This window comes from Triticum aestivum, chromosome 6A, assembly GCF_018294505.1.
Source record: "Triticum aestivum cultivar Chinese Spring chromosome 6A, IWGSC CS RefSeq v2.1, whole genome shotgun sequence".
NCBI classification, from domain to species: domain Eukaryota; kingdom Viridiplantae; phylum Streptophyta; class Magnoliopsida; order Poales; family Poaceae; genus Triticum; species Triticum aestivum.
Genome location: NC_057809.1, coordinates 475,322,920 through 475,349,547, shown reverse-complemented (window position 1 = coordinate 475,349,547; position 26,628 = coordinate 475,322,920). Strand labels below are relative to the sequence as shown.

At 42.2% G+C, this 26,628-nt stretch overlaps 1 protein-coding gene across 1 annotated transcript; it reads left to right on the top strand.

Annotated features, from left to right (window-relative positions):
* The first annotated feature begins 21,063 nt into the window (after positions 1–21,063).
* On the top strand, positions 21,064–23,211 carry LOC123130784 (aluminum-activated malate transporter 10). The gene is made up of 3 exons (XM_044550595.1): positions 21,064–21,647; positions 21,775–21,915; positions 22,012–23,211. Exons 1-3 carry the CDS (start codon positions 21,305–21,307, stop codon positions 22,986–22,988), a joined length of 1,461 nt encoding a protein of 486 aa, XP_044406530.1. The 5' UTR covers positions 21,064–21,304; the 3' UTR covers positions 22,989–23,211.
* The last annotated feature ends 3,417 nt before the right edge of the window (positions 23,212–26,628 follow it).

Here is a 26,628-nt window from a genome sequence, read left to right as displayed (position 1 = left end):
GAAAACTCGTGAGCTCCGTTAGAGAAAGAAAACAAAAGACAACTTCAAGGTACTGTAATGAACTCATTATTTATTTATGTTGGTGTTAAACCTACTGTATTCCAACTTCTCTATGGATTATAAACTATTTTACTAGCCATAGATTCATCAAAATAAGCAGACAACACACGAAAAACAGAATCTGTCAAAAACAGAACAGTCTGTAGTAATCTGTAGCTAGTGCAAGATCTGGAACCCCAAAAATTCTAAAATAAATTTATTGACGTGAGGAATTTAACTATTAATCATATTAAAAACGAATTAACTAAATATCACTTTTCAAATAAAAATGACAGCAGTTCTCGTGAGCGCTAAAGTTTCTGTTTTTTTACAGCAAGTTCAACAAGACTTTCCCCAAGTCTTCCCAACGGTTCTACTTGGCACAAACACTAATCTATACTACTATTAAATAATCACACAAGAACTTTTTTAAGTACACCCCACAAAGCGTATACAGATCCAATACCACCGCATGATTAGGCCCACTAAAATCAATCTAACGGTTAGCCTTAACCTAAACTATTTTCTGTGTGCACTTAGCAATTTACATTGACTGACCGTACTCCACCGTGAAGGAAAATATGAAACTCCACGCCTGAGCAATTAGGAAACTAATAATCACGGGTGCATCCTATTCTAGGAAACTAAATCAGAGTGCACCCATCCTATTAGGAAACTAATCTCAGATAAATCCATCCTATTAAAAAACTTATCTCGGACGCATCCATTCTATTAGGAAGCTAATCGCGAGTCGCCTGCCGCCATCATACACGCTAGCCACGATGGGGGAAGCGCGAGGAGCTTCGTCTTCCTTCGGGAACACACGTGCCATCGCCGCCATCGTCTTCTGCCTGGAGGCCAGACGCTCTTCTGCCGCTACTGCGACGACTCCATCCACGTCCAGGGCATGCTCTCCGGCAACCATCGGCATCCGCGTTGACTTCAGCTTCGTTCGCAGCACCCACACCGACAAAGTGTCTGTTCAGTGGGTGCACGTGCATTACATATTAAATAAGAATCGTGAGGCTTCAAGCAATCTAGAATTATAGATTTAGAATTATCTTAGGTTGCCGATTGTTGTACTAAAAATGTGTAATTATATATGGCACGTACATAAGAATGCAACAATCTTGTCTTACAAAGTAGGATCAAGAGGGGTACTGAAGAAGTCAAGATGCAGAGTCTATTTCCCATGATTACTTATCATATTCATGTCGGCTTCCTTGGGCTTTACTTTGTACCACCATATGCATTAAACTTTATCATAATTGCATAGCAATCCAGTAAATTATGTAAGATTCAGTAGGAGGCAAGATATTGAAGATGTACTACTATTTCAGTTACATGATTCTATACATCTAAAACAGGTCACATGACTCCGTAACTGTTTTTAGAGAATATCTCTCGCTGTTCTGTAAAGGTATGCAATCTCTACTATGTTCCAATAAAGAGAATTTTACCATACAGAAGGATCCAATGAAGAAACTAATCCGGCTGAGTTCCAATAAATAGATCCTTCAAAGGATCTGTCCTAATACAGCTGCCGTATATTGGTACAGAGAAATCATATAAACTGTACTCAGTCGGATTTATTTTGTTTCATGACAGAGAAACCAAATACCTTTCGCTATTTTGGCACATATATTTGTTCTTATATACTTGTGCAGTTTCGAATGATCCAACATATTTGCAGTCATCAAACTTGAAGACATGCTGTTTAAGGCCTTATTTGCACCGCCTCTCTTTCTTTGTCTGCGCGCCTCTTTCCTCCAATAATAATAATGAACAACGTTTTCCGGATCAGGTATTACACTGTTACAAATGTATGCTGAAGCTACTCCTTACGACAAGGAAAAAGAGGATGAATGCTTTCTATCTTCACCAGTTTTGTAGCATGTTCCAAATTGTTGGCTCTTTCTTATTTGAGGATTCATCATTTTTTTGTAATTTAGAAGCTGACCTGAAAGCTTGATAAGGTTAAGCTTGACAAATACTCTAGAATACTTTTCCTTCCATCTTTATTTTTCTTCATAACTCATTTCAGTTTCTATACGTACAAAGCATCTTACATCATTATAAGTTAGTATGGTTGCCAACACATAAACACATACAAAACCGGATAAATATTTTCTATCATGATAATTATTGGATTTGTTTTAGCCCTTTTACATTTCAATTAGTTCTTGTAAATCATCTTTATTTCATATAGAAGTCGTTGTAGTCACATATCATCTTCTATTTCCTATTATCCATAGTAGGTAGCTAGCTATATAATTTTGGCAGTCCACAAAACCAAAAAATATATATAATTTGATCCAAATTAGTACAAATATATATTTTGCTATGCAGATTAGTAGAATAAAATAAGATTCGAGAATTAAGCATCTTGAACAATATAATTGCACCGTAAGGCAGTTTATACTTTTCTCCTGACTACACTCGAAGAGAAGACTATATTTTTAAAAACAATTGCTGATTAATAAATAATTGCTGATTTTATTTAAATGAGAATATTTTCCTGCTATTACTATATGCAGCAACATAACCACTATTGTGTCTCGCTTTTGAAAATACAATTTGAGCGACATCAAACATTGTGTATCCATTTGATTTGTATTTTTAAAAACGTTTATTTTTTTATATTATGTGAATTCACCTGTTTTACGTTCGAAACGTGCGTTGCACGTGCATGCTTACTATTAAACACAAAAAACACAACCAAAATAGAGGCTAAATAATTTATTTATTACTAAACAGGAGCAAAAAGCAAGGAAAAAATAAAATTGGGTTGCCTCCCAACAAGCACTATCGTTTAACGCCCCTAGCTAGGCATAAAAGCGAGGATAGATCTAGGTATTGCCATCTTTGATAGGCAATCCATAAGTGGATCTCATGATAGTTTCATATGGCAATCTTATTTTTTTTCTTGGAAAGTGTTCCATGCCCTTTTTTAATGTAAATTGAAATCTAATATTCCCTTCCTTCATATCAATATTCCCTTCCTTCATATCTATATCAAGAACAATGAAATCTATGGGCACATAATTCCTATTTGCAACAATAAGAACATCATTAATCCTTCCCATAGGTTTCTTAATTGTGGAATCCGCAAGATACAAGTTTAGAGAGCAATCATCAAAATTACGGAAATCTAGCAAATCACACAAAGTCTTGGGAATAGTAGAGACACACCCAAATCACACAAAGCATAGAACTCATGATCTTTAATTTTAATTTTAATAGTTGGTTCCCACTCATCATAGAGTTTTCTAGGGATAGAGACTTTCAACACAAGTTTTTCTTCATAAGATTGCATCAAGGCATCAACAATATGTTCGGTGAAGGCTTTATTTTGACTATAAGCATGTGGAGAATTTAGCACGGATTGCAACAAGGAAATACAATCAATTAAAGAGCAACTTTCATAATTAAATTCCTTGAAATCCAATATAGTGGGTTTAGCAACATCTAGATTTTTATTTCTTTCAATCCCACTTTCATCAATTTCATCATTAAGATCTAAATACTCCGAATTTTTAGAACACCTTCTAGGTAAAGGAAGATCATATCCAGTTTCATCAAGATTTATATTGCTAAATAAAGATTTAATAGGAGACACACCAATAACTTTTAGATCTTCATCTTGATTTTCATAGGAATCCGGTTTAGCGGCCATCTTATTAACTAAGGTGGCTTGCATAACCGAAATTTCAGCAGTCATTTTTTCTAGACGAGCAATTTGGGATCTTATACCATCAAATTCTTTAGACATACATCTAGCTCTTTATTCATATAACTCATAAAACTTTTTTGTTCCTTAAGATCATTTCTAAAGAAATTATTATGCTCAAATTGCAAAACCATAAACTTCCTGACGTTGGTTTCGATCTCCTCTAACCTTTTAAGGTGAGTATCACCAAATCTCGGTTGAGCCATCGCGACAAACAAGCAATCTAACACACGAGCAAACAAAAAAGCAAGTGGGTAAAAAGAGGCAAATAGAGAGGGAGGATAGAGAGAGAGGGCGAATAAAACGGCAAGGGTGAATTGGGGGGAGAGGAAAACAAGAGGCAAATGGCAAATAATGTAATGCGAGACATAGGGATTGTGATGGATACTTGGTATGTTGACTTTTTGCGTAGACTCCCCGGCAACGGCGCCAAAAATCCTTCTTGCTACGTCTTGAGCTTGCGTTGGTTTTCCCCGAAGAGGAAGGGATGATGCAGCAGAGTAGCGTAAGTATTTCCCTCAGTTTTTGAGAACCAAGGTATCAATCCAGTAGGAGCCCACGCTCAAGTCCCTCGTACCTGCACAAAGTGATAGCTACTCGCAACCAACGCGATTAGGGTTGTCAATCCCTTCACGGTCACTTACGAGAGTGAGATCTGATAGATATAATATTTTTGGTCTTTCTGGCATAAAGATGCAAAGTACAAAGTAAAAGCAAAGTAAAAAAGAAAAGCAAGATTAAAGTGATGGAGATTGATATGATGAGAATAGACCCGGGGGCCATAGGTTTCACTAGTGGCTTCTCTCAAGAACATAAGTATTCTATGGTGAGTGAGCAAATTACTGTTGAGCAATTGACAGAATTGAGCATAGTTATGAGAATATCTAGGCATGATCATGTATATAGGCATCACGTCCGTGACAAGTAGATCGAAATGATTCTGCATCTACTACTATTACTCCACTCATCGACCGCTATCCAGCATGCATCTAGAGTATTGAGTTAAAAACAGAGTAACGCCTTAAGCAAGATGACATGATGTAGAGAGATAAATTCATGCAATATGAAATAAACCTCATCTTGTTATCCTCGATGGCAATGATACAATACGTGCCTTGCTTCCCCTTCTGTCACTGGGTAAGGACACCGCAAGATCGAACCCAAAGCTAAGCACTTCTCCCATGGCAAGAACTACCAATCTAGTTGGCCAAACCAAACGGATAATTCGAAGAGACTTGCAAAGATAACCAATCATACATAAAAGAATACAGAGAAGATTCAAATATTGTTCATAGATAGACTTGATCATAAACCCACAATTCATCGGTCTCAACAAACACACCACAAAAAGAAGATTACATCGAATAGATCTCCACAAGAGAGGGGGAGAACTTTGTATTGAGATTCAAAGAGAGAGAGAAGAAGCCATCTAGCTACTAACTATGGACCCGAAGGTCTGAGGTAAACTACTCACACTTCATCGGAGGGGCTAGGATGATGTAGAAGCCCTCCATGATGACGGCCCTCTTCCGGCGGAGCTCCGGAACAGGCCCCAAGATGGGATCTCATGGATACAGAAAGTTGCAGCGGTGGAATTAGGATTTTGGCTCCTGTTCTGATCGTTTGGGGGTACGTGTGTATATATAGGAGGAAGAAGTACACCGGAGGAGCAACGAGGGGCCCACGAGGCAGGGGGCGCGCCCTAGGGGGGGCGCCCCCCACCCTCATGACCGCCTCTTTTGTTCCTTGGAGCAGGGTCCAAGTCTCCTGGATCACGTTCGGTGAGAAAATCACGTTCCCGAAGATTTTATTCCGTTTGGACTCCGTTTGATATTTCGTTTATCCGAAACACTGAAATAGGCAAAAAAACAGCAATTCTGGGTTGGGCCTCCGGTTAATAGGTTAGTCCCAAAAATAATATAAAAGTGGAAAATAAAGCCCAATATAGTCCAAAACAGTAGATAATATAGCATGGAGCAATCAAAAATTATAGATACGTTGGAGACGTATCACGTGCCCTCCACCCTCGTGGGCCCCCTATTGCTCCATCGACGTACTCCTTCCTCCTATATATACCTACGTACCCCCAAACGATCATATACGGAGCCAAAAACCTAATTCCACCACCGCAACTTTCTGTATCCACGAGATCCCATCTTGGGGCCTGTTCCGGAGCTCCGCCGGAGGGGGCATCAATCACGGAGGGCTTCTACATCAACACCATAGCCCCTCCGATGAAGTGTGAGTAGTTTACCTCAGACCTACGGGTCCATAGTTATTAGCTAGATGGCTTCTTCTCTCTTTTTGGATCTCAATACAATGTTCTCCCCCTCTCTTGTGGAGAACTATTCGATGTAATCTTCTTTTTGCAGTGTGTTTGTTGAGACTGATGAATTGTGGGTTTATGATCAAGTCTATCTATGAACAATATTTGAATCTTCTCTGAATTCTTTTATGTATGATTGCTTATCTTTGCAAGTCTCTTTGAATTATCAGTTTGGTTTGGCCTACCAGATTGATGTTTCTTGCAATGGGAGAAGTGCTTAGCTTTGGGTTCAATCTTGCGGTGTCCTTTCCCAGCGACAGCTAGGGCAGCAAGGCATGCATTGTATTGTTGCCATCGAGGATAACAATATGGGGTTTTCATCATATTGCATGAGTTTATCCCTCTACATCATGTCATCTTGCTTAAGGCGTTACTCTGTTTTTAACTTAATACTCTAGATGCATGCTGGATAGCGGTCGATGAGTGGAGTAATAGTAGTAGATGCAGGCAGGAGTCGGCTACTTGTCTCGGACGTGATGCCTATATACATGATCATGCCTAGATATTCTCATAACTATGCTCAATTCTGTCAATTGCTCAGCAGTAATTTGTTCACCCACCGTAGAATACTTATGCTCTCGAGAGAAGCCACTAGTGAAACCTATGGCCCCCGGGTCTATCTTTATCATATTAATCTCCTACTACTTAGTTATTTCCTTTGCTTTTTACTTTGCCTTTATTTTACTTTGCATCTTGATGTCTACTACACAACCTTCTTCTTGTAGACGTTGTTGGGCCTCCAAGTGCAGAGGTTTGTAGGACAGTAGCAAATTTCCCTCAAGTGGATGACCTAAGGTTTATCAATCCGTAGGAGGCGTAGGATGAAGATGGTCTCTCTCAAGAAACCCTGCAACCAAATAACAAAGAGTCTCTTGTGTCCCCAACACACCCAATACAATGGTAAATTGTATAGGTGCACTAGTTCGGCGAAGAGATGGTGATACAAGTGCAATATGGATAGTAGATAATAGTATTTGTAATCTGAAATTATAAAAACAGCAAGGTAGCAAGTGATAAAAGTGAGCGTAAACAGTATTGCAATGTGTGGAAACAAGGCCTAGGGTTCATACTTTCATTAGTGTAAGTTCCCTCAACAATACTAACATAATTGTATCACATAACTATCCCTCAACATGCAACAAAGAGTCACTCCAAAGTCACTAATAGCGGAGAATGAACGAAGAGATTATGGTAGGGTACGAAACCACCTCAAAGTTATTCTTTCCAATCAATCCGTTGGGCTATTCCTATAAGTGTCACAAACAGCCCTAGAGTTCGTACTAGAATAACACCTTAAGACACAAATCAACCAAAACCCTAATGTCACCTAGATACTCCAATGTCACCTCAATTATTCGTGGGCATGATTATACGATATGCATCACACAATCTCAATTCATCTATTCAACCAACACATAGAACCTCAAAGAGTGCCCCAAAGTTTCTACCGGAGAATCACGACGAAAACGTGTGCCAACCCCTATGCATAGGATCATGGGCGGAACCCGCAAGTTGGTCACCAAAACATACATCAAGTGGCACGTGGTATCCCATTGTCACCACAGATATCCACGACAAGACATACATCAAGTGTTCTCAAATCTTTAAAGACTCAATCTGATAAGATTACTTCAAAGGAGAAACTCAATTCATTACAAGAGAGAAGAGGGGGAGGAGAAACATAAGATCCAACAATAATAGCAAAGCTCCCGATACATCAAGATCGTGCCAAATCAAGAACACGAGAGAGAGAGAGAGAGAGAGAGAGAGAGAGATCAAACACATAGCTACTGGTACATACCCTCAGCCCCGAGGGAGAACTACTCCCTCCTCGTCATGGAGAGCACCAGGATGATGAAGATGGCCATCAGAGAAGGATTGCCCCCTCCGGAAGGGTGCCGGAACGGGTCTAGATTGGTTTTCGGTGGCTACAGAGGCTTCTGGCGGAACTCTCGATCTATTATGTGTTCTGGAAGTTTTAGGGTATATGGAGTTATATAGGCAGAAGAAGCATGTCAGGGGAGCCACAGGGGCCCCACAAGGCAGGGGGGCGTGCCCTAGGGGGGGGGCCCACCCTCGTGGGCAACTCCCGTATCTTCTGACGTGGGGTCCAAGTCCATCAGGTGTGTTTCCTTCCAAAAATAACTTCTCCAGTTGATTTCGTTCCGTTTCGACTCCGTCTGATATTCCTTTTCTTCAAAACACTGAAATAGGCATAAAACAACAAATCTGGGCTGGGCCTCCGGTTAATAGGTTAGTCCCAAAAGTAATATAAAAGTGGAAAATAAAGCCCAATATTGCCCAAAACAGTAGATAATATAGCATGGAGCAATCAAAAATTATAGGTACGTTGGAGACGTATCAAGCATCCCCAAGCTTAATTCCTGCTCGTCCTCGAGTAGGTAAATGATAAAAAGATAATTTTTGATGTGGAATGCTAGTTGGCATAATTTTAATGTAATTCTTCTTACTTGTGATATGAATATTCAGATCCATAAGATTCAAGACAAAAGTTCTTATTGACATAAAAATAATAATACCTCAAGCATACTAACAAAGCAATCATGTCTTCTCAAAATAACATGGCCAAAGAAAGATATCCCTACAAAATCATATAGTCTGGCTATGCTCCATCTTCACCACACAAAATATTTAAATCATGCATAACCCCGATGACAAGCCAAGCAGTTGTTTCATACTTTTGATGTTCTCAAACTTTTTCAATCTTCACGCAATACATGAGCGTGAGCCATGGACATAGCACTGTAGGTGGAATAGAATGGTGGTTGTGGAGAAGACAAAAAGGGAGAAGATAGTCTCACATCAACTAGGTGTATCAACGGGCTATGGAGATGCCCATCAATAGATATCAATGTGAGTGAGTAGGGATTGCCATGCAACGGATGCACTAGAGCTATAAATGTATGAAAGCTCAACAAAAGAAACTAGTGGGTGTGCATCCAACTCGCTTGCTCACGAAGACCTAGGGCATTTTGAGGAAGCCCATCATTGGAATATACAAGTCAAGTTCTATAATGAAAGATTCCCACTAGTATATGAAAGTGACAACATAGGAGACTCTCTATCATGAAGATCATGGTGCTACTTTGAAGCACAAGTGTGGAAAAAGGAATAGTAGCATTATCCCTTTTATTTTATTTTTTATTTTTTTATTTTTTTATTTGGCCTTTCTCTTTTTTATGGCCTTTCTCTTTTTTGGCCTTTCTTTTTTATGGCCTTTCGCTTTTTTTGGGACAATGCTCTATTAATGATGATCATCACACTTCTATTTATTTACAACTCAATGATTACAACTCGATACTAGAACAAAGTATGACTCTATATGAATGCCTCCGACGGTGTACCGGGATGTGCAATGATGCATGAGTGACATGTATGAAAGAATTATGAACGGTGGCTTTGCCACAAATACTATGTCAACTACATAATCATGCTAAGCAATATGACAATCATGAATGTGTCATGATGAACGGAAGGATGGAAAGTTGCATGGCAATATATCTCGGAATGGCTATGGAAATGCCATAACAGGTAGGTATGGTGGCTGTTTTGAGGAAGGTATATGGTGGGTGTATGATACCGGCGACAGTTGCGCGGTACTAGAGAGGCTAGCAATGGTGGAAGGGTGAGAGTGCGTATAATCCATGGACTCAACAATAGTCATAAAGAACTGACATACTTATTGCAAAAATCTATTAGTTATCGAAGCAAAGTACTACGCGCATGCTCCTAGGGGGATAGATTGGTAGGAAAAGACCATCGCTCGTCCCCGACCGTCACTTGTAAGGAAGGCAATCAATAAATAAATCATGCTCCGACTTCATCACATAACGGTTCACCATACGTGCATGCTACGGGAATCACAAACTTCAACACAAGTATTTCTCAAATTCACAACCACTCAACTAGCATGACTCTAATATCACCATCTTCATATCTCAAAACAATGATCAAGCATCAAACTTCTCTTAGTATTCAACACACTCATAAGAGAATTTTATTATTCTTGAATACCTAGCACATTAGGATTTTAAGCAAATTACCATGCTATTTAAGACTCTCAAAATAATCTAAGTAAAGCATGAGAGTTCATCTATTTCTTCAAAATAAAACTACCACCATGCTCTAAAGGATATAAGTGAAGCACTAGAGCAAATGACAAACTACTCCGAAAGATATAAGTGAAGATCAATGAGTAGTCGAATAATTATGCAACTATGTGAAGACTCTCTAACATTTAAGAATTTCAGATCTTGGTATTTTATTCAAACATCAAGAAAAACTAAATAAAATTACATCTAAGAATGGCAAACATCATGTGAAGAAGCAAAAACTTAGGATCAACCGATACTAACCGATAGTTGTTGAAGAAGAAAGGTGGGATGCCAACCGGGGCATCCCCAAGCTTAGATGCTTGAGACTTCTTGAAATATTATCTTGGGTTGCCTTGGGCATCCCCAAGCTTGAGCTTTTGTGTCTCCTTAATTCCTCTCATATTACGGTCTCCGTAAATCTCAAAAGCTTCATCCACACAAAACTCAACAAGAACTCGTGAGATAAGTTAGTATAAATCATTGCCAAAACCTTATCATCCTCTACTGTAGCAAATCACTAAAATTATTATTCAACATTTCATACTAAATTCCTCTGCATATTTAATAGTCCTATCATCAAATAGAATCATTAAAGAAGCAAACATATGCAAACAATACAAACATAACAGCAATCTGCCTAAACAGGATAGTCTGTAAAGAATGCTGCAACATCCATACTTCCCTAGCTCCAAAAATTAATATAGAAAATTCACTCTTTAGTAAATTTATAAGAGCTTAATATTCAAAAGGTTTCAACATTTTATCACATTCTTACTTTTCTAGGGAATTATTGCAACAGCGGTAAACTTCCTGTTTTCAAACAGCAACATGTATACTTGTAACATAGGCATAGTAAAGGCTACCAATGCCACTTTTATTGAAATAAAAGATGCAAAACATTATTCTAAATAAAATCAAGCAAATCCTAACAAAATAAATTGATGCTCCAAGCAAAACACATATCGTGTGGCGAATAAAAATATAGCTCCAAGTAAAGTTACCGATGAATGAAGACGAAAGAGGGGATGCCTTCCGGGGCATCCCCAAGCTTAGGCTCTTGGTTGTCCTTGAATTTTACCTTATGGTGCCTTGGGAATCCCCAAGCTTAGGATATTGCCACTCCTTATTCCATAGTCCATCGAATCCTTATCCAAAACTTGAAAACTTCACAACACAAAACTTAAAGTAGAAAACTCGTAAGCTCCATTAGTATAAGAAAATAAATCACCACTTCAAGGTACTGTAATGAACTCATTATTTATTTATATTGGTATTAAACCTACTGTATTCCAACTTCTATATGGTTTATAAACTATTTTACTAGCCATAGATTCATCAAAATAAGCAAACAACACATCGAAAACAGAATCTGTCAAAAACAGAACAGTCTGTAGTAATCTGGATCAAACGTATACTTATGGAACTCATAAAATTCTCAAATAAATTTCTGGACCTGAGGAATTTATCTATTAATCATATTCAAAAAGAATTAACTAAATAGCACTCTCCAAATAAAAATGGCAGCAATTTCCGTGAGCGCTAAAGTTTATGTTTTTTACAGCATGATCAACAAGACTTTCCCCAAGTCTTCCCAAAGGTTCTACTTGGCACAAACACTAATTAAAAGCATAAACCCACATCTAAACAGAGGCTATATGAATTATTTATTACTAAACAGGAACAAAAAGCAAGGAACTAAAATAAAGTTGGGTTGCCTCCCAACAAGCGCTATCGTTTAACGCCCCTAGCTAGGCACGATGATTTCAATGATGCTCACATAAAAGATAAGAATTGAAACATAATGAGAGCATCTTGAAGAATATGACTAGCACATTTAAGCCTAACCCACTTCCTATGCATAGGGATTTTGTGAGCAAACAACTTATGGAAACAACAATCAACTTGCATAGGAAGGTAAAACAAGCATAACTTCAAAATTTTAAGTACATAAAGAGGAAACTTGATATTATTGCAATTCCTACAAGCATATGTTCCTCCCTCATAATAATTTTCAGTAGCATCATGAATGAATTCAACAATATAACCAGCACCTAAAGCATTCTTTTCATGATCTACAAGCATAGAAATTTTACTACTCTCCACACAAGCAAAATTCTTCTCATGAATAATAGTGGGAGCAAACTCAACAAAATAACTATCATGTGAGGCATAATCCAATTGAAAACTAAAATCATGATGACAAGTTTCATGGATATCATTATTATTTATAGCATACAAGTCATCACAGTAATCATCATAGATAGCAACTTTGTTCTCATAATCAATTGGAACCTCTTCCGGAATAGTGGATTCATCACAAAATAAAGTCATGACCTCTCCAAATCCACTTTCATCAATATAATCATCATAAATAGGAGGCATGCTTTCATCATAATAAATTTGCTCATCAAAACTTGGGGGACAAAAAATATCATCTTCATCAAACATAGCTTCCCCAAGCTTGTGGCTTTGCATATCATTAGCATCATGGATATTCAAGGAATTCATACTAACAACATTGCAATCATGCTCATCATTCAAATATTTAGTGCCAAACATTTTATAGATTTCTTCTTCTAGCACTTGAGCACAATTATCCTTTCCATCATACTCACGAAAGATATTAAAAAGATGAAGCGTATGAGACAAACTCAATTCCATTTTTTGTAGTTTTCTTTTATAAACTAAACTAGTGAGAAAACAAGAAACTAAAAGACTCGATTGCAAGATCTAAAGATATACCTTCAAGCGCTAACCTCCCCGGCAACGGCGCCATAAAATAGCTTGATGTCTACTACACAACCTTCTTCTTGTAGACGTTGTTGGGCCTCCAAGTGCAGAGGTTTGTAGGACAGTAGCAAATTTCCCTCAAGTGGATGACCTAAGGTTTATCAATCCGTAGGAGGAGTAGGATGAAGATGGTCTCTCTCAAGCAACCCTGCAACCAAATAACAAAGAGTCTCTTGTGTCCCCAACACACCCAATACAATTGTAAATTATATAGGTGCACTAGTTCGGCGAAGAGATGGTGATACAAGTGCAATATGGATAGTAGATAATAGTATTTGTAATCTGAAATTATAAAAACAGCAAGGTAGCAAGTGATAAAAGTGAGCGTAAACGGTATTGCAATGTGTGGAAACAAGGCCTAGGGTTCATACTTTCGCTAGTGTAAGTTCCCTCAACAATACTAACATAATTGGATCACATAACTATCCCTCAACATGCAACAAAGAGTCACTCCAAAGTCACTAATAGCAGAGAACGAACGAAGAGATTATGGTAGGGTACGAAACCACCTCAAAGTTATTCTTTCCAATCAATCCATTGGGATATTCCTATAAGTGTTACAAACAGCCCTAGAGTTTGTACTAGAATAACACCTTAAGACACAAATCAACCAAAATCCTAATGTCACCTAGATACTCCAATGTCACCTCAAGTATCCGTGGGCATGATTATACGATATGCATCACACAATCTCAATTCATCTATTCAACCAACACATAGAACCTCAAAGAGTGCCCCAAAGTTTCTACCGGAGAATCACGACGAAAACATGTGCCAACCCCTATGCATAGGATCATGGGCGGAACCCGCAAGTTGGTCACCAAAACATACATCAAGTGGCACGTGGTATCCCATTGTCACCACAGATATCCACGGCAAGACAAACATCAAGTGTTCTCAAATCTTTAAAGACTCAATCCGATAAGATTACTTCAAAGGAGAAACTCAATTCATTACAAGAGAGAAGAGGGGGAGGAGAAACATAAGATCCAACAATAATAGCAAAGCTCGTGATACATCAAGATCATGCCAAATCAAGAACACGAGAGAGAGAGAGAGAGAGAGAGAGAGAGAGATCAAACACATAGCTACTGGTACATACCCCCAGCCCCGGGGGAGAACTACTCCCTCCTCATCATGGAGAGCACCGGAATGATGAAGATGGCCACCGGAGAAGGATTGCCCCCTCCGGCAGGGTGCCAGAACGGGTCTAGATTGGTTTTCGATGGCTACGGAGGCTTCTGGCGGCGGAACTCCCGATCTATTGTGCGTTCTGGAAGTTTTAGGGTATATGGAGTTATATAGGCAGAAGAAGCACGTCAGGGGAGCCACGGGGCCCCCACGAGGCAAGGGGCGCACCCTAGGGGGGGAGCCCCCACCCTCGTGGGCAGCTCCCGTATATTCTGACATGTGGTCCAAGTCCATCAGGTGTGTTTCCTTCCAAAAATAACTTCTCCAGTTGATTTCGTTCCGTTTCGACTCCGTCTGATATTCCTTTTCTTCAAAACACTGAAATAGGCATAAAACAGCAAATCTGTGCTGGGCCTTCGGTTAATAGGTTAGTCCCAAAAGTAATATAAAAGTGGAAAATAAAGCCCAATATTGCTCAAAACAGTAGATAATATAGCATGGAGCAATCAAAAATTATAGATACGTTGGAGACGTATCACATCTTTTTCACAAAATACCAAAAATATTATCTTATCATATCTATCAGATCTCACTCTCGTAAGTGGCCATGTAGGGATTGACAACCCCTATTCGCGTTGGTTGCGAGGATTTATTTGTTTTGTGCAGGTACGAGGGACTCGCGCGTAGCCTCCTACTGGATTGATACCTTGGTTCTCAAAAACTGAGGGAAATACTTATGCTACTTTGCTGCATCATCCTTTCCTCTTCGGGGAAAACCAACGCAGTGCTCAAGAGGTAGCACCAAGCTTTAGCACGATCTCTAAGTGAAAAAGGAAATAGCTTCAATTTAACAATATTATTATCCACATCTTTCTTGTTTTGCATATCACACAAATCAACGAAGCTATTTAGATGGCTAGAGGCATCTTCACTAGGAAGGCCGGAAAACGGATCTTTCATGACAAGATTCAGCAAAGCAGTATTAATTTCACAAGATTCAGCATCGGTAAGAGGAGCAATCGGAGTGCTAATAAAATCATTGTTGTTGGTATTGGTGAAGTTACATAATTTAGTATTATTTTGAGCCATCGTGACAAGCAAGCAAACTAACACACAAGCAAACAAAAAACAAGCGGGCAAAAAGAGGCAAATAGAGAAAGAGATGGAGGATAGAGAGAGAGGGCGAATAAAATGGTAAGGGTGAAGTGGGGAAGAGGAAAACGAGAGGCAAATGGCAAATAATGTAATTCGGGAGATAAGGGTATGTGATGGGTACTTGGTATGTTGACTTTTGCGTAGACCTCCCGGCAACGGCGCCAGAAATCCTTCTTGCTACCTCTTGAGCACTACGTTGGTTTTCCCCGAAGAGGAAGGGATGATGCAGCAAAGTAGCATAAGTATTTCCCTCAGTTTTTGAGAACCAAGGTATCAATCCAGTAGGAGGCTACGCGCGAGTCCCTCGTACCTGCACAAAACAAATAAATCATTGCAACCAACACGAATAGGGGTTGTCAATCCCTACACGGCCACTTACGAGAGTGAGATTTAATAGATATGATAAGATAATTTTTTTGGTATTTTTGTGATAAAGATGCAAAGTAAAATAAAGGCAAAGTAAAAAAGCAAAGGAAATAACTAAGTAGTAAGAGATTAATATGATAAAGATAGACCCGGGAGCCATAGGTTTCACTACTGGCTTCTCTTGAGAGCGTAAGTATTCTACGGTGGGTGAACAAATTACTGTTGAGCAATTGATAGAATTGAGCATAGTTATGAGAATATCTAGGCATGATCATGTATATAGGAATCATGCCCGAGACAAGTAGACCGACTCCTGCCTGCATCTACTACTATTACTCAACTCATCGACCGCTATCCAGCATGCATCTAGAGTATTAAGTTAAAAACAGAGTAACGCTTTAAGCAAGATGACATGATGTAGAGGGATAAACTCATGCAATATGATGAAAACCCCATCTTGTTATCCTCGATGGCAACAATACAATACGTGCCTTGCTGCCCCTACTGTCACTGGGAAAGGACACCGCAAGATTGAACCCATAGCTAAGCACTTCTCCCGTTGCAAGAAAGATCAATCTAGTAGGACAAACCAAACTGATAATTCTAAAAGACTTGCAAATATAACCAATGATACATAAAAGAATTCAGAGAATATTTAAATATTGTACACAGATAGACTTGATCATAAACCCACAATTCATCGGTCTCAACAAACACACCGCAAAAAGAAGATTACATTGAATAGTTCTCCACAAGAGAGGGGGAGAACATTGTATTGAGATCCAAAAAGAGAGAAGAAGCCATCTAGCTAATAACTATGGACTCGTAGGTCTGAGGTAAACTACTCACACTTCATCGAAGGGGCTATGGTGTTGATGTAGAAGCCCTCCGTGATCGATGTCCCCTCCGGCGGAGCTTCGGAACAGGCCCCAAGATGGGATGTCGTGGATACAGAAAGTTGCGACGGTGAAATTAGGTTTTTGGCTCTGTATCTGATCGTTTGGGGGTACGTAGGTATATATAGGAGGAAGGAGTACGTCAGTGGAGCAACAGGGGGCCCACGAGGGTGGAGGGAGCGCCTGGGGGGGTAGGCGCGCCCTCCTACCTCGTGGCCTCCTCTTTTGTGTCTTGACGTAGGGTCCAAGTCTCCTGGGTCTTGTTCGTTGAGAAAATCACGTTCCCGAAGGTTTCATTCCGTTTGGACTCCGTTTAATATTCATTTTCTTCGAAACCCTAAAACAGGCAAAAAACAGTAATTCTGGGCTGGGCCTTCGGTTAATAGGTTAGTCCCAAAAATAATATAAAAGTGGAAAATAAAGCCCAATAATGTCCAAAACAGTAGATAATATAGCATAGAGCAATCAAAAATTATAGATACGTTGGAGACGTATCAGGCTACACCCAGCCGGGCACACAGTAGTCCTACATCCAGACTAGCACGAGTACATAGCATCAGGATTTGGCCGCCGGACAGCAGGATGAGGAGGACAACGAGGACGATGATCCAACTGATTCTGTCGGCGATCCGAAGAAGAAGCGTAGATGAGAAAGCTTAAACATGCGCGAGGACGAGTTGTTTACAATGCATGGTTGGCCACTGGTATTGATCTAATCCATGGCACGAAGAAAAAGGGCACAACATTTTGGTCCAACATTCGCACATGGTTCTATGAATATAAGCATTTTGCACCCTACTTTGACACGGTCATCCGCAACCGTGAATCAAAGTCCCTCAAGAGACCATGTCCAAGTATTGCGGCCACTTAGCGCATCTCATCGCACAGTGGCCTAGTGGTGCGTAAATCATCAAGAGTAAGTTCATTTGGCTGGACACGCATAGTTTTGTTGATCACTGACCGGATATGCAAAGTTTTGTAGCCGGATATGCATAGTTTTGTTGATCACTAGCCGAATATGCATAGTTTTGTTGATCACTAGCCGGACATGCAATGTTTTGTAGCCGGACATCCATACTTTTGTTGATCACTTGCCGGATATGCATTGTGTGACAATGTTTTACTTTGTAGCCTTCTCGCGCATGTATGGTGCTCAAGTTGGAGAAGAAAATTTTCACTATCATGCATTGTTGGTTGAAGTTCAATGGGCAACCTAAGTGAAACACATTCATATCCAAGACCGCTGCCCAAGCCACAGAGAAAGAAACTGGTGACCCAACGGACCCAACAAAAGAACCGCCCAACAAAGTTAGAAGAGGGTTCGGAGGAAAGAAGTGGGAGGAGACAGAGCAAAGCGAGAAGCTGTGGGCGGCCAAGATGACGAACATGTTCGAGGACATCTTGATGAAGAAGGAGGAGGCATATGTCAAGCGCTCGGACATCAAGGAAGAAAAAAAGGGGGAGAGGTTCAAATTGTTGATGAAGGCGACCAAGAAGAAGCTCAAACTCGAAGAGTAGAGGGCCATGATCTAAGAGAAGAAGGCAATGCTCGAGGAGAAGAAGGTGATGCTTGAAGAAAAGAAGGCGAAGATCACAGCCATGCGGAGGACGCCAAGATGTTGTCCTTGAATTTGGAGTCTTTGGATGCCGAGGCAAAAATGACCGTGCAAGCCGTCCGCTATAAGATCTTGCAGAAAGATGAGTTGAAGGCAGCGGCAAATTGACCCTTGTCTGTTGTATGCCATGATTCATTTGAGTATCGTCACACGCTAATACAATATGCAATTTTGCTTCCTTGTATCAAACCCACTTTGCATACCTGGTGGGCGAGATAATTAAATTCCTTCTTACTAATTGTAAGTCACTTGGCAGGCCGAACTTATACATAGGTGAGTGGCGAATCAACATGAGAAATGAAGGGTGGACTCAAAATATGAAGTCCTAACTCCTAAGCCTAGTTAGCAAATGCGTTAGAATTGTTACATGCAAATTACATGCAATATAGTACTACTCTGTCTCGTAATGTAAGACGTTTTTGCAGTTCAATTTAAACTGCAAAAACATCCTATATTATGGGACAGAGAGAGTAATTGTCAAGTGACATATTTAGGTTCCTAATTAGTAATTCTCCCTCTGGTTGTAAATACAAGGCCACTATCAAAAATATATTTTACAGCTATACAAGGTCACCATCTCTTTTCAAGAAGGATTGATTAGGTTTCTACCTTGTACGATGGTGCTCATTACTGTGAACACTTGCATGCAATTATAGAAAAAAAAGACACCACAACCAATGTGTTTAGTTATTTTTTTGCGAGAAAACTTTTGATATATTCATCTTCAATCATGGCAGTACAACTAACACCAGAAATAATAAAAATTACATCCAGATCTATAGACCGCCTAGCGACGACTACTGAAGCGAGCAGAAGGCGCGCCGCCGTCATCGTCCCTCCCTCATCGGAGTCGAGCACAACTTGTTGTAGTAGACAGACGAGAAGTCGTTGTGTTAAGCCCTCATAGGATCAGCGCATCAGAACATCAACCGCCCCCGATGAAGAATAAGGTAGATCAAAAGGATCCAACCCGAAGACACACGAACATAGACAAATAACAACCAGATCCGAGCAAATCCGCCGAGGGTAGATCCGCGGGAGACACACCTCCACACGCCTACCAACTATGCTAGACGCACCACCGGAACAGGGGTTAGGCAGGAAAACCTTTATTCCATCTTCAGGGAGCCGCCGCCGTCTCGCCTTCCCGAGCAGGACACAAACCCTAACAAATCTTAAAGGAACGACTAACAACAGAGCCCTCCCGCCGGCCCTTACCAGGATCCACCGCGCCCCCATGACCCTAGGGCCACCGGAGACGAGGCGGACCTACGCGGAGCCAGCGAGAGGCACAAACCCTAGCTGTTTTTTTAGGAGGAGGAGGCGGCTGTGTTGCTTCCCTGCAATATGTTTAATTGACTCAAAATACAAGATTTTCCACACAATTAATTGTGTTACTTATTAGTTGATTTTGTTTTCTTGATATCTAAAAATTGAGAAAGTGGTCTTGTGTACAAAACGGGAGGGAGTAACATGTTTGAAGGGTAAAACCGCCCGATAAAATCTCCACTGGAGTGCATCCATCTATTTTGATGTGTAGGCTTGTAGATATGCACCTCATTTGACTTCCACAGATGAAAATGGACCCATTCAAAAAAGGAAAACGAAAATGTAGGAGGTCCTTTTGATTTAGAAAAGCCATTTTACAAAAGTTGAAAGGCTAGTGCATGCATCCACGCACTAATGTCTGGCTAGTCATAATTACAAGGAGCTACTTACTAGCTAGTGAGTGCAGCTGAAGTACATATTGTACCACAAGATCCATGTACGACCACCGATTTCTAAGCCCTTTCCTGTGCACTTTGAGTTGAGGGTTATGAATATGCTCCCAATATCCAATTTAGCGGCGGTTGGAGCAATTCTTCCCGCATTTGTATAATTTTCGTCCGTCTAAATTCCAAGTACCCCCTCTGTTCATTTTTATAAGGCTTTGTAAATGTTTCAGACAGTGTGCAAAACAACACAATTTTGTTTGTCTGAAACGATTTATAAAAGTGAAAGGAGGGAGTAGATCAAAACGAGTACATCAATTTTATTTTATTTTGAAAAAAAGAGATTGTACTATTAATGACTGGTTTGGCCACATAGGCTTACAATCTCATCAGGACGCGAGCGCAACCAGGCAGCTGCACGCGCGGAGAAGAACTCCCCAACCGGGCAAGTCTATGGCTAGCAACGTTCTGATCACGAGACATAGCAGCAATTTTGAACTCACTCCCCGTCTCCTTCCAGTAAACGCTTGGTTTCACCGACCAGAGCCGTCACCGGAGATCTGTCAGTACCATGCTCCAGCATCGCCGCCGCCGCGACTGAGCAATCTGTCTCAAGGATGAAAGGGGCCGAGCTCATCTTGCCGGCGTCTATATATCGATCAGGCGATCGAGTTTGTGCCCAACAAGTTCGAACTACATGCGTGTCCCTATCGGTCTCAAAGACTTGAGCAACTGACAATTACGCAGCAGCAAATCTCTAGACGGTTCGAATTTGTCGCACTACAGAATGAGGATCAAATTGGCTAAGGACGAAATTGCTGATGCGACGCGGTAACTGACAAGTAACTAATCGAAGCGGAGCGGTCAGGAATTCCGGATCGCCCTGAGCCGGAGACGAGCAGATCAATCGTGATCGATCGTGTGGCGAGCAAAACCGCGACGACGACGATGGGAAACCGCACTCGATCTGCACGTACCGCGCCTCCATTTCCATCCACCCTGTTGGCGACGCACTCGGCCCCTTTTCCTTTGCCGAGAAACGCACGTATCGCGCGAGCTTTCGTGCGCGAGGCCGGTCGTCTCCAATCTCCAGCCTGACAAATGCCCCACGTCAAAGTCCATTGGAGTGCCTCGGAAAGCTTCGTCCCTATATAAGCAAGTCCCCCGGCGTCTCACAACATTCCAAGACACGGAGGTCATTCGCCCGGCAGCCTTTCCTTTCCCTCGTTCCTTCCTTGGAAGCTTGCGTTGCTCCCCTCCCTTCTCCCTCCGGTCCTGTCAGCTCGTAGCATAACTCCAACAGAATAAGTGACGCAGAAGCAGCGGTCAACCTATATATACCATAGCAGAGCCGGCCAGCCGGGCCGCATTTTCTTGGCACGCTTGCAGTAGGGAGGGGCTCGTCTGGACCTGCTTCTGCCGGTGATCATGGAGGCCGCTGCGAGGGACGCGCAGAGCGGGCTGGAGTGGCGGGTGACGGTGCCGGAGGGCGCGTCGGTGACGGTGGAGCACGAGGCCGGGCCGGCCGGGAGGGCCTGGGCGTGGCTGGTCGCCTGCGTGCTCATGCTCGGGGCCACGGTGTCCGGCTTCGCCAAGAAGGTGTGGAAGATTGGCGCCGACGATCCGAGGAGAGTGGTGCACGGCCTCAAAGTCGGCGTTGCGCTTACCTTGGTCTCCGTCTTCTACTACACCAGGCCGCTCTACGACGGCGTCGGCGGGGCTTCCATGTGGGCCATCATGACCGTCGTCGTCATTTTCGAGTACACTGTTGGTAAGTCGCACCTAGTAGAATCATTACAAAACGGATCAGTAGCGGAGCAACTGTATCTTCAGCATGCATGCATGCATGTATTTACTCTTGGCTTGATCGCTGATTTTGTTTGTGTATGGACGTGTAGGCGGCAGCGTGTACAAAGGGTTCAACCGGGCCGTGGCGACGGCGAGCGCCGGCGTGCTCGCGCTGGGCGTGAACTGGGTGGCGAGCAAGTCCGGCGACAAGCTCGAGCCGGTCATCACCACTGGCTCCCTCTTTCTTCTTGGTACGTAGTACTATAAACCTTCGTGCGCACTTACAAACCGGGCACGCTACCTTTCTGCCACACGTACTAATAATTATCTATGGGGTGTGCGTGCAGCTGCGGCAGCCACCTTCTCGCGGTTCATACCGACGGTGAAGGCCCGGTTCGACTACGGCGTGACCATCTTCATCCTGACATACAGCCTGGTGGCCGTGTCGGGGTACCGCGTCGACGAGCTGGTGGAGCTGGCGCAGCAGCGGCTTGTCACCATCGCCATCGGCATCTTCATCTGCCTCGCCGTCTGCGTGCTCATCTGGCCCGTGTGGGCCGGCCAGGAGCTGCACCAGCTCACGGTGCGCAACATGGAGAAGCTCGCGGCCGCCGTGGAGGGCTGCGTCGAGGAATACTTCGGCGAGGAGGAGGGCGCGCAGGCCAAGTCGGAGGGCTACAAGTGCGTGCTCAACTCCAAGGCGTCCGAGGACTCGCAGGCCAACCTGGCGCGGTGGGAGCCCGCGCACGGCAAGTTCGGCTTCCGCCACCCCTACGCCCAGTACACCAAGCTCGGCGCCGCCATGCGCCACTGCGCCTACTGCGTGGAGACCCTCAAGAGCTGCGTCGGCGCCGAGCTCCAGGCCCCCGAGAGCGTGAAGCGGCTGCTCGCCGACGTGTGCACGAGGCTGGGTGCGCAGTGCGGGCGGGTGCTGAGGGAGGCGTCCAGCTCCGTGGCCACGATGACGACCTCCCCGGCCCTGGACTTCGCCGTGGCAGACATGAACACGGCCGTGCACGAGCTGCAGGGCGACATGCGGGAGCTCCCGTTCACGCTGGCCGGGGAGCCGGAGGAGGCGTCGCTGATCGACGCCATGCCGCTCTTCACCGTGGCGTCGCTGCTGACGGAGATATCGACGAGGATCGAGAGCGTGGTCGACGCCGTGGACACGATGGCCAGCCTCGCCAGCTTCAAGCAGGCGGACGATGATGACGACAAAAAGGGAGACGCCGAGCTGAAAACGAAAGTACATCCATTGAACGAGACAGACTCCGATGAGCCACCTGAAGAAAAGAAAACAACCAAACCTTCTGAGCAGGTTTAGAACGAGCGTCGTCTATGAAAGCGCTCCGGAGCAGCTGGACTTATCGGACCGGACGAGTAACCGAGTATGATCAGATTTAACCTGACAATACCATCGAGTTAGCTATATCAGTAGTAATTACATTCTTGTTTATAGCGTTGGTTATTATTTTCCGCGGACAGAAGATGATGCATGAACTTCTGATCCGCGGCGTTCAGGTCGAATAAACACCGGCTTATGATCATCGCAGAGTAGACCGGCGTCCATCATGTTGTACCTGTGCATACATATATGTTGACACGATCATACAAACTGATGAAATGACACTAGTTTTCTCATTTCAGAATATGAAAAGACAGTAGCTGCTAGTAGTACGTACCCGTGTGCGTACCACACTTGTACAAACCGACGGAAAAGGCGGCTGAGCACACGAACCTTGCAGGGCTGGCTACCCTAAAATAATCCATCCTATAGACATGCGGTCACTCTCCGTGCTTTTCCCCTAGTCGATGCCATGTTTCCATTTCTCTGGTGCAGCCTGTTGCATTACAGCAGCGCGGCGCACTAGAGGATTGTGCGCTCGCATTGCCCCGGTTCCGATCGTATCGCCTCGAGAAAGAGGTTTTATAATCGGGCCGGGAAAGGCGTCGTCCTTGTCCGGCCGACGGCGGCGCAACCCAAACCCGTTGAGCTCGATGGCGTATCGTACCTGCTGCCGAGGTTAGGAGGACAGTGGCCATGGGATTCGGCCCAGCTCCTTCCTAGTGGAGTACAAACACAGCGGCACTGAGCTGCTGGGAGATGGGAGAGGACCCCCTGATGGCGGGGTAGATGACGCCTCATGCATATCTGAAACGAAATGGCGGACCGCTGGATCACTCGGTTGGATATCATCGTCCTCGAGCTGAGCGATGGCCACGGGATAATGTTTCGGTGGCGGTAATGCGTATGGAAACAGCGTTATCTCCATGGTTAGCCGTGGCTGAATAATATCTCATGGGATATTGCGATCTTCGGATTTCAGTAGCCCCCATGCAGTGGATGTGCTCTGACCAACATGATAAAGCTATGCAGCCGCGAGTAGCACTCACAACTCTTTATACATCAACTTGGTGTGTGATTTATGCTTTAATGAAACAAGCATTTTTCGTATGGGAAGCACTAGCCGACGCCTTTCAGTTTCACCTGGAAAAACATTCATGGTTATATTTGAAGACAATTGCCCCTTCATCGCTTTGGGTATGAAAAGTTTTGGACTCGTCCGCCACGTCAGCCCGGTCCGCCACGACCATACAGACCCCGCTTCGTCCACATTAAAAAATCCTCATCTGAAGCAAGCCCTAGCTTCACTCCACTCACCGCCCCGCTCTCCATCACTTCCCATCCACTCGCCATTCGTTCCCCTCCCCCCGGGCTAAGTACATACTCCCTCCGTTCGGAATTACTTGTCGCGAAAATGGATGTATCTAGATGTATTTTAGTTCTAGTTACATCCATTTTCGAGACAAGTAATTCGGAACGGAGGGAGTAGATGACAACGTATAACAAACACCTGAAGAGTATAAGAATCAGGATTGCTCAGCCCCATGAACCTATGTTAACTTGTGTCAATGATGTTTTTTCAATTTACGTATAGCACAGTTGTGCTTCTCACAGAAGCACAATTTTTTTCGAGAAGCAAAGTTGTGCTTCTTGTGGAAGCAAATTTGTGCTTTTAGTTGAAGCATTTTTTTTCAAGAAGCACAGTTGTGTTTCTCGCGAAAGAAAAGCAAATGTATGCTTCTCATGTAAGCGCATGCTTTTTCTCTTTTGGAAAAGCATAACCATGCTTCACAAAAAAATACACAAAAGAAATCTCTAAAACCTACGGAAAATTAGGAGAAAACCGAAAAGATGAAAACCCCGAAAACACGATCTAAATCCGGAAAACACGTGCAAAACAATTCAGATGAAACGCCGAACATACAACACGTGACGGCAGCTGGGCGCTCCACTTGGTAGGCTCCCAGGCCATAAAAGTGACATTTGCGGGAGGCCTGCAAGGGGTAACACTTAGTTGCTCTCCTATATCTCTCTTGATGCGAGATGGAATTGAAGGCAGCCTCAAGCGAGCATATTATTGGGTCGAGCCAAGTAGCTTTCTACTGGTTTGTCTTTCTTCTCCATTTTCTCATTCTTCATCGTTTATATATTTTTGAAACATTTGAAATACATATATTCCAGAACCAAAATGTACTTAATTTTTCTAAAATCACGAGGAGTATGGATTTTAAACAATTTTGAATGTTGACCCAATATGAACATTTTGTTAGCATAATTTTAATAAAATGTCGACAACATTAAAAAAATGTTTGTGCTATTGAAAAATGGTCATGCGTTTCCAAAATATCAAATATTTATACAACTAAAAGTATGTTTATGCAATTCAAAAAAATATGCCGTTCATAAAAATGTATGTTACATAAAAAATGTTCATGAGTCCAAAACTATGTTCATGATATTCATGTGTTTCAAAAATATTTCGTGACATCTTGTAAAATGTATATACAATTTAAAATATGTGCCTAATTTAAAAAAGCATCATACCATTTATAAAGATGTTGCAACATATATTTGCACTCGACATGTATCAAAAAATGTTCAAAAACATGTTTTTAAATGTGTATAAAGAAGTTTTAGATGTATAAGAAAAATGTACAAACTTTATGAAAAAACATAGACATCAAAACATATATATAATTAAAAATATGTATTTAAAAATTATTAAACGTGTATAACAAATTGCTCTAATATATATGAAAAATATACAATGTATGCGAGAAAAAGGGAAATAGATGTTGAAAAAGGCAAAAGGATAAAAAAACAAAAAACAAAGCAAACCGGCAGAGAAATACAGAAAACCAAAACCCAAAAGAAAATTGTAGAAAACCGACACAGACAACCGAAAGAAAAGATAATGGGAAAAGGGAAAATGAAAACAAAAAGGAAAACCCGACGAAAAAGCGCAAGAAAAAAAACGAAAACCAGCACATAAAAATATAGATAAAGAGAGAGAAAAACCGGCCCTAAAAACCGCTCCTGTAAGAACCATATATTAGGATGGCCCGATAACGCCTGGACGCGAAAATCCTTGAGGCGAGACGGAAGATATTGTAGCATTAGTAGTTATATAAACAAGCGGATCCTATACGGCGCGTAGGACACCCCCTAGCGCCATGGTGCACCCCCTCCCCCCCCCCCAGCTCACCTGCACGCCTTCTGGCTGGCTCATGTGGGGTGCGAGCCCCCCCCCCCCCCCAGCTCACCTGCACGCCTTCTGGCCGGCTCATGTGGGGTGCGACCCCCCTTTCTTTTTTCTTTCCTTTTTTCATCTTTACTTTTTACCTTTTTGCGAGTTTTCTTTCAAATTCATGAACACTTTTTTGTTCATCGTATTAAAAAAATTCATCAATGTAAAAAAAGTTCAACAATTCAGAAAATGTTCATCGAATTCAAATTTTTTGTTCATTGGATTTTAAAAATGTAGACCAAAATTCAAAAATTGTTCACCGACCTCGAAAAATATTCATTAAATTAAAATTTGTTCATCAAACTCCAAATTTGTTCATTGATTTCAAAGTTTGTTCATCCATTTTTCAAAAAAAACTTGAATACAAATTTT

Excerpts from the sequence above, each read along its gene's own strand:
- LOC123130784 (XM_044550595.1), top strand. The coding sequence starts at position 21,305 with ATGGAGGCCGCTGCGAGGGACGCGCAGAGCGGGCTGGAGTGGCGGGTG. Across the intron at positions 21,648-21,774 it reads CATTTTCGAGTACACTGTTG|GCGGCAGCGTGTACAAAGGG; the intron begins GTAAGTCGCACC and ends ATGGACGTGTAG. Across the intron at positions 21,916-22,011 it reads TGGCTCCCTCTTTCTTCTTG|CTGCGGCAGCCACCTTCTCG; the intron begins GTACGTAGTACT and ends GTGTGCGTGCAG.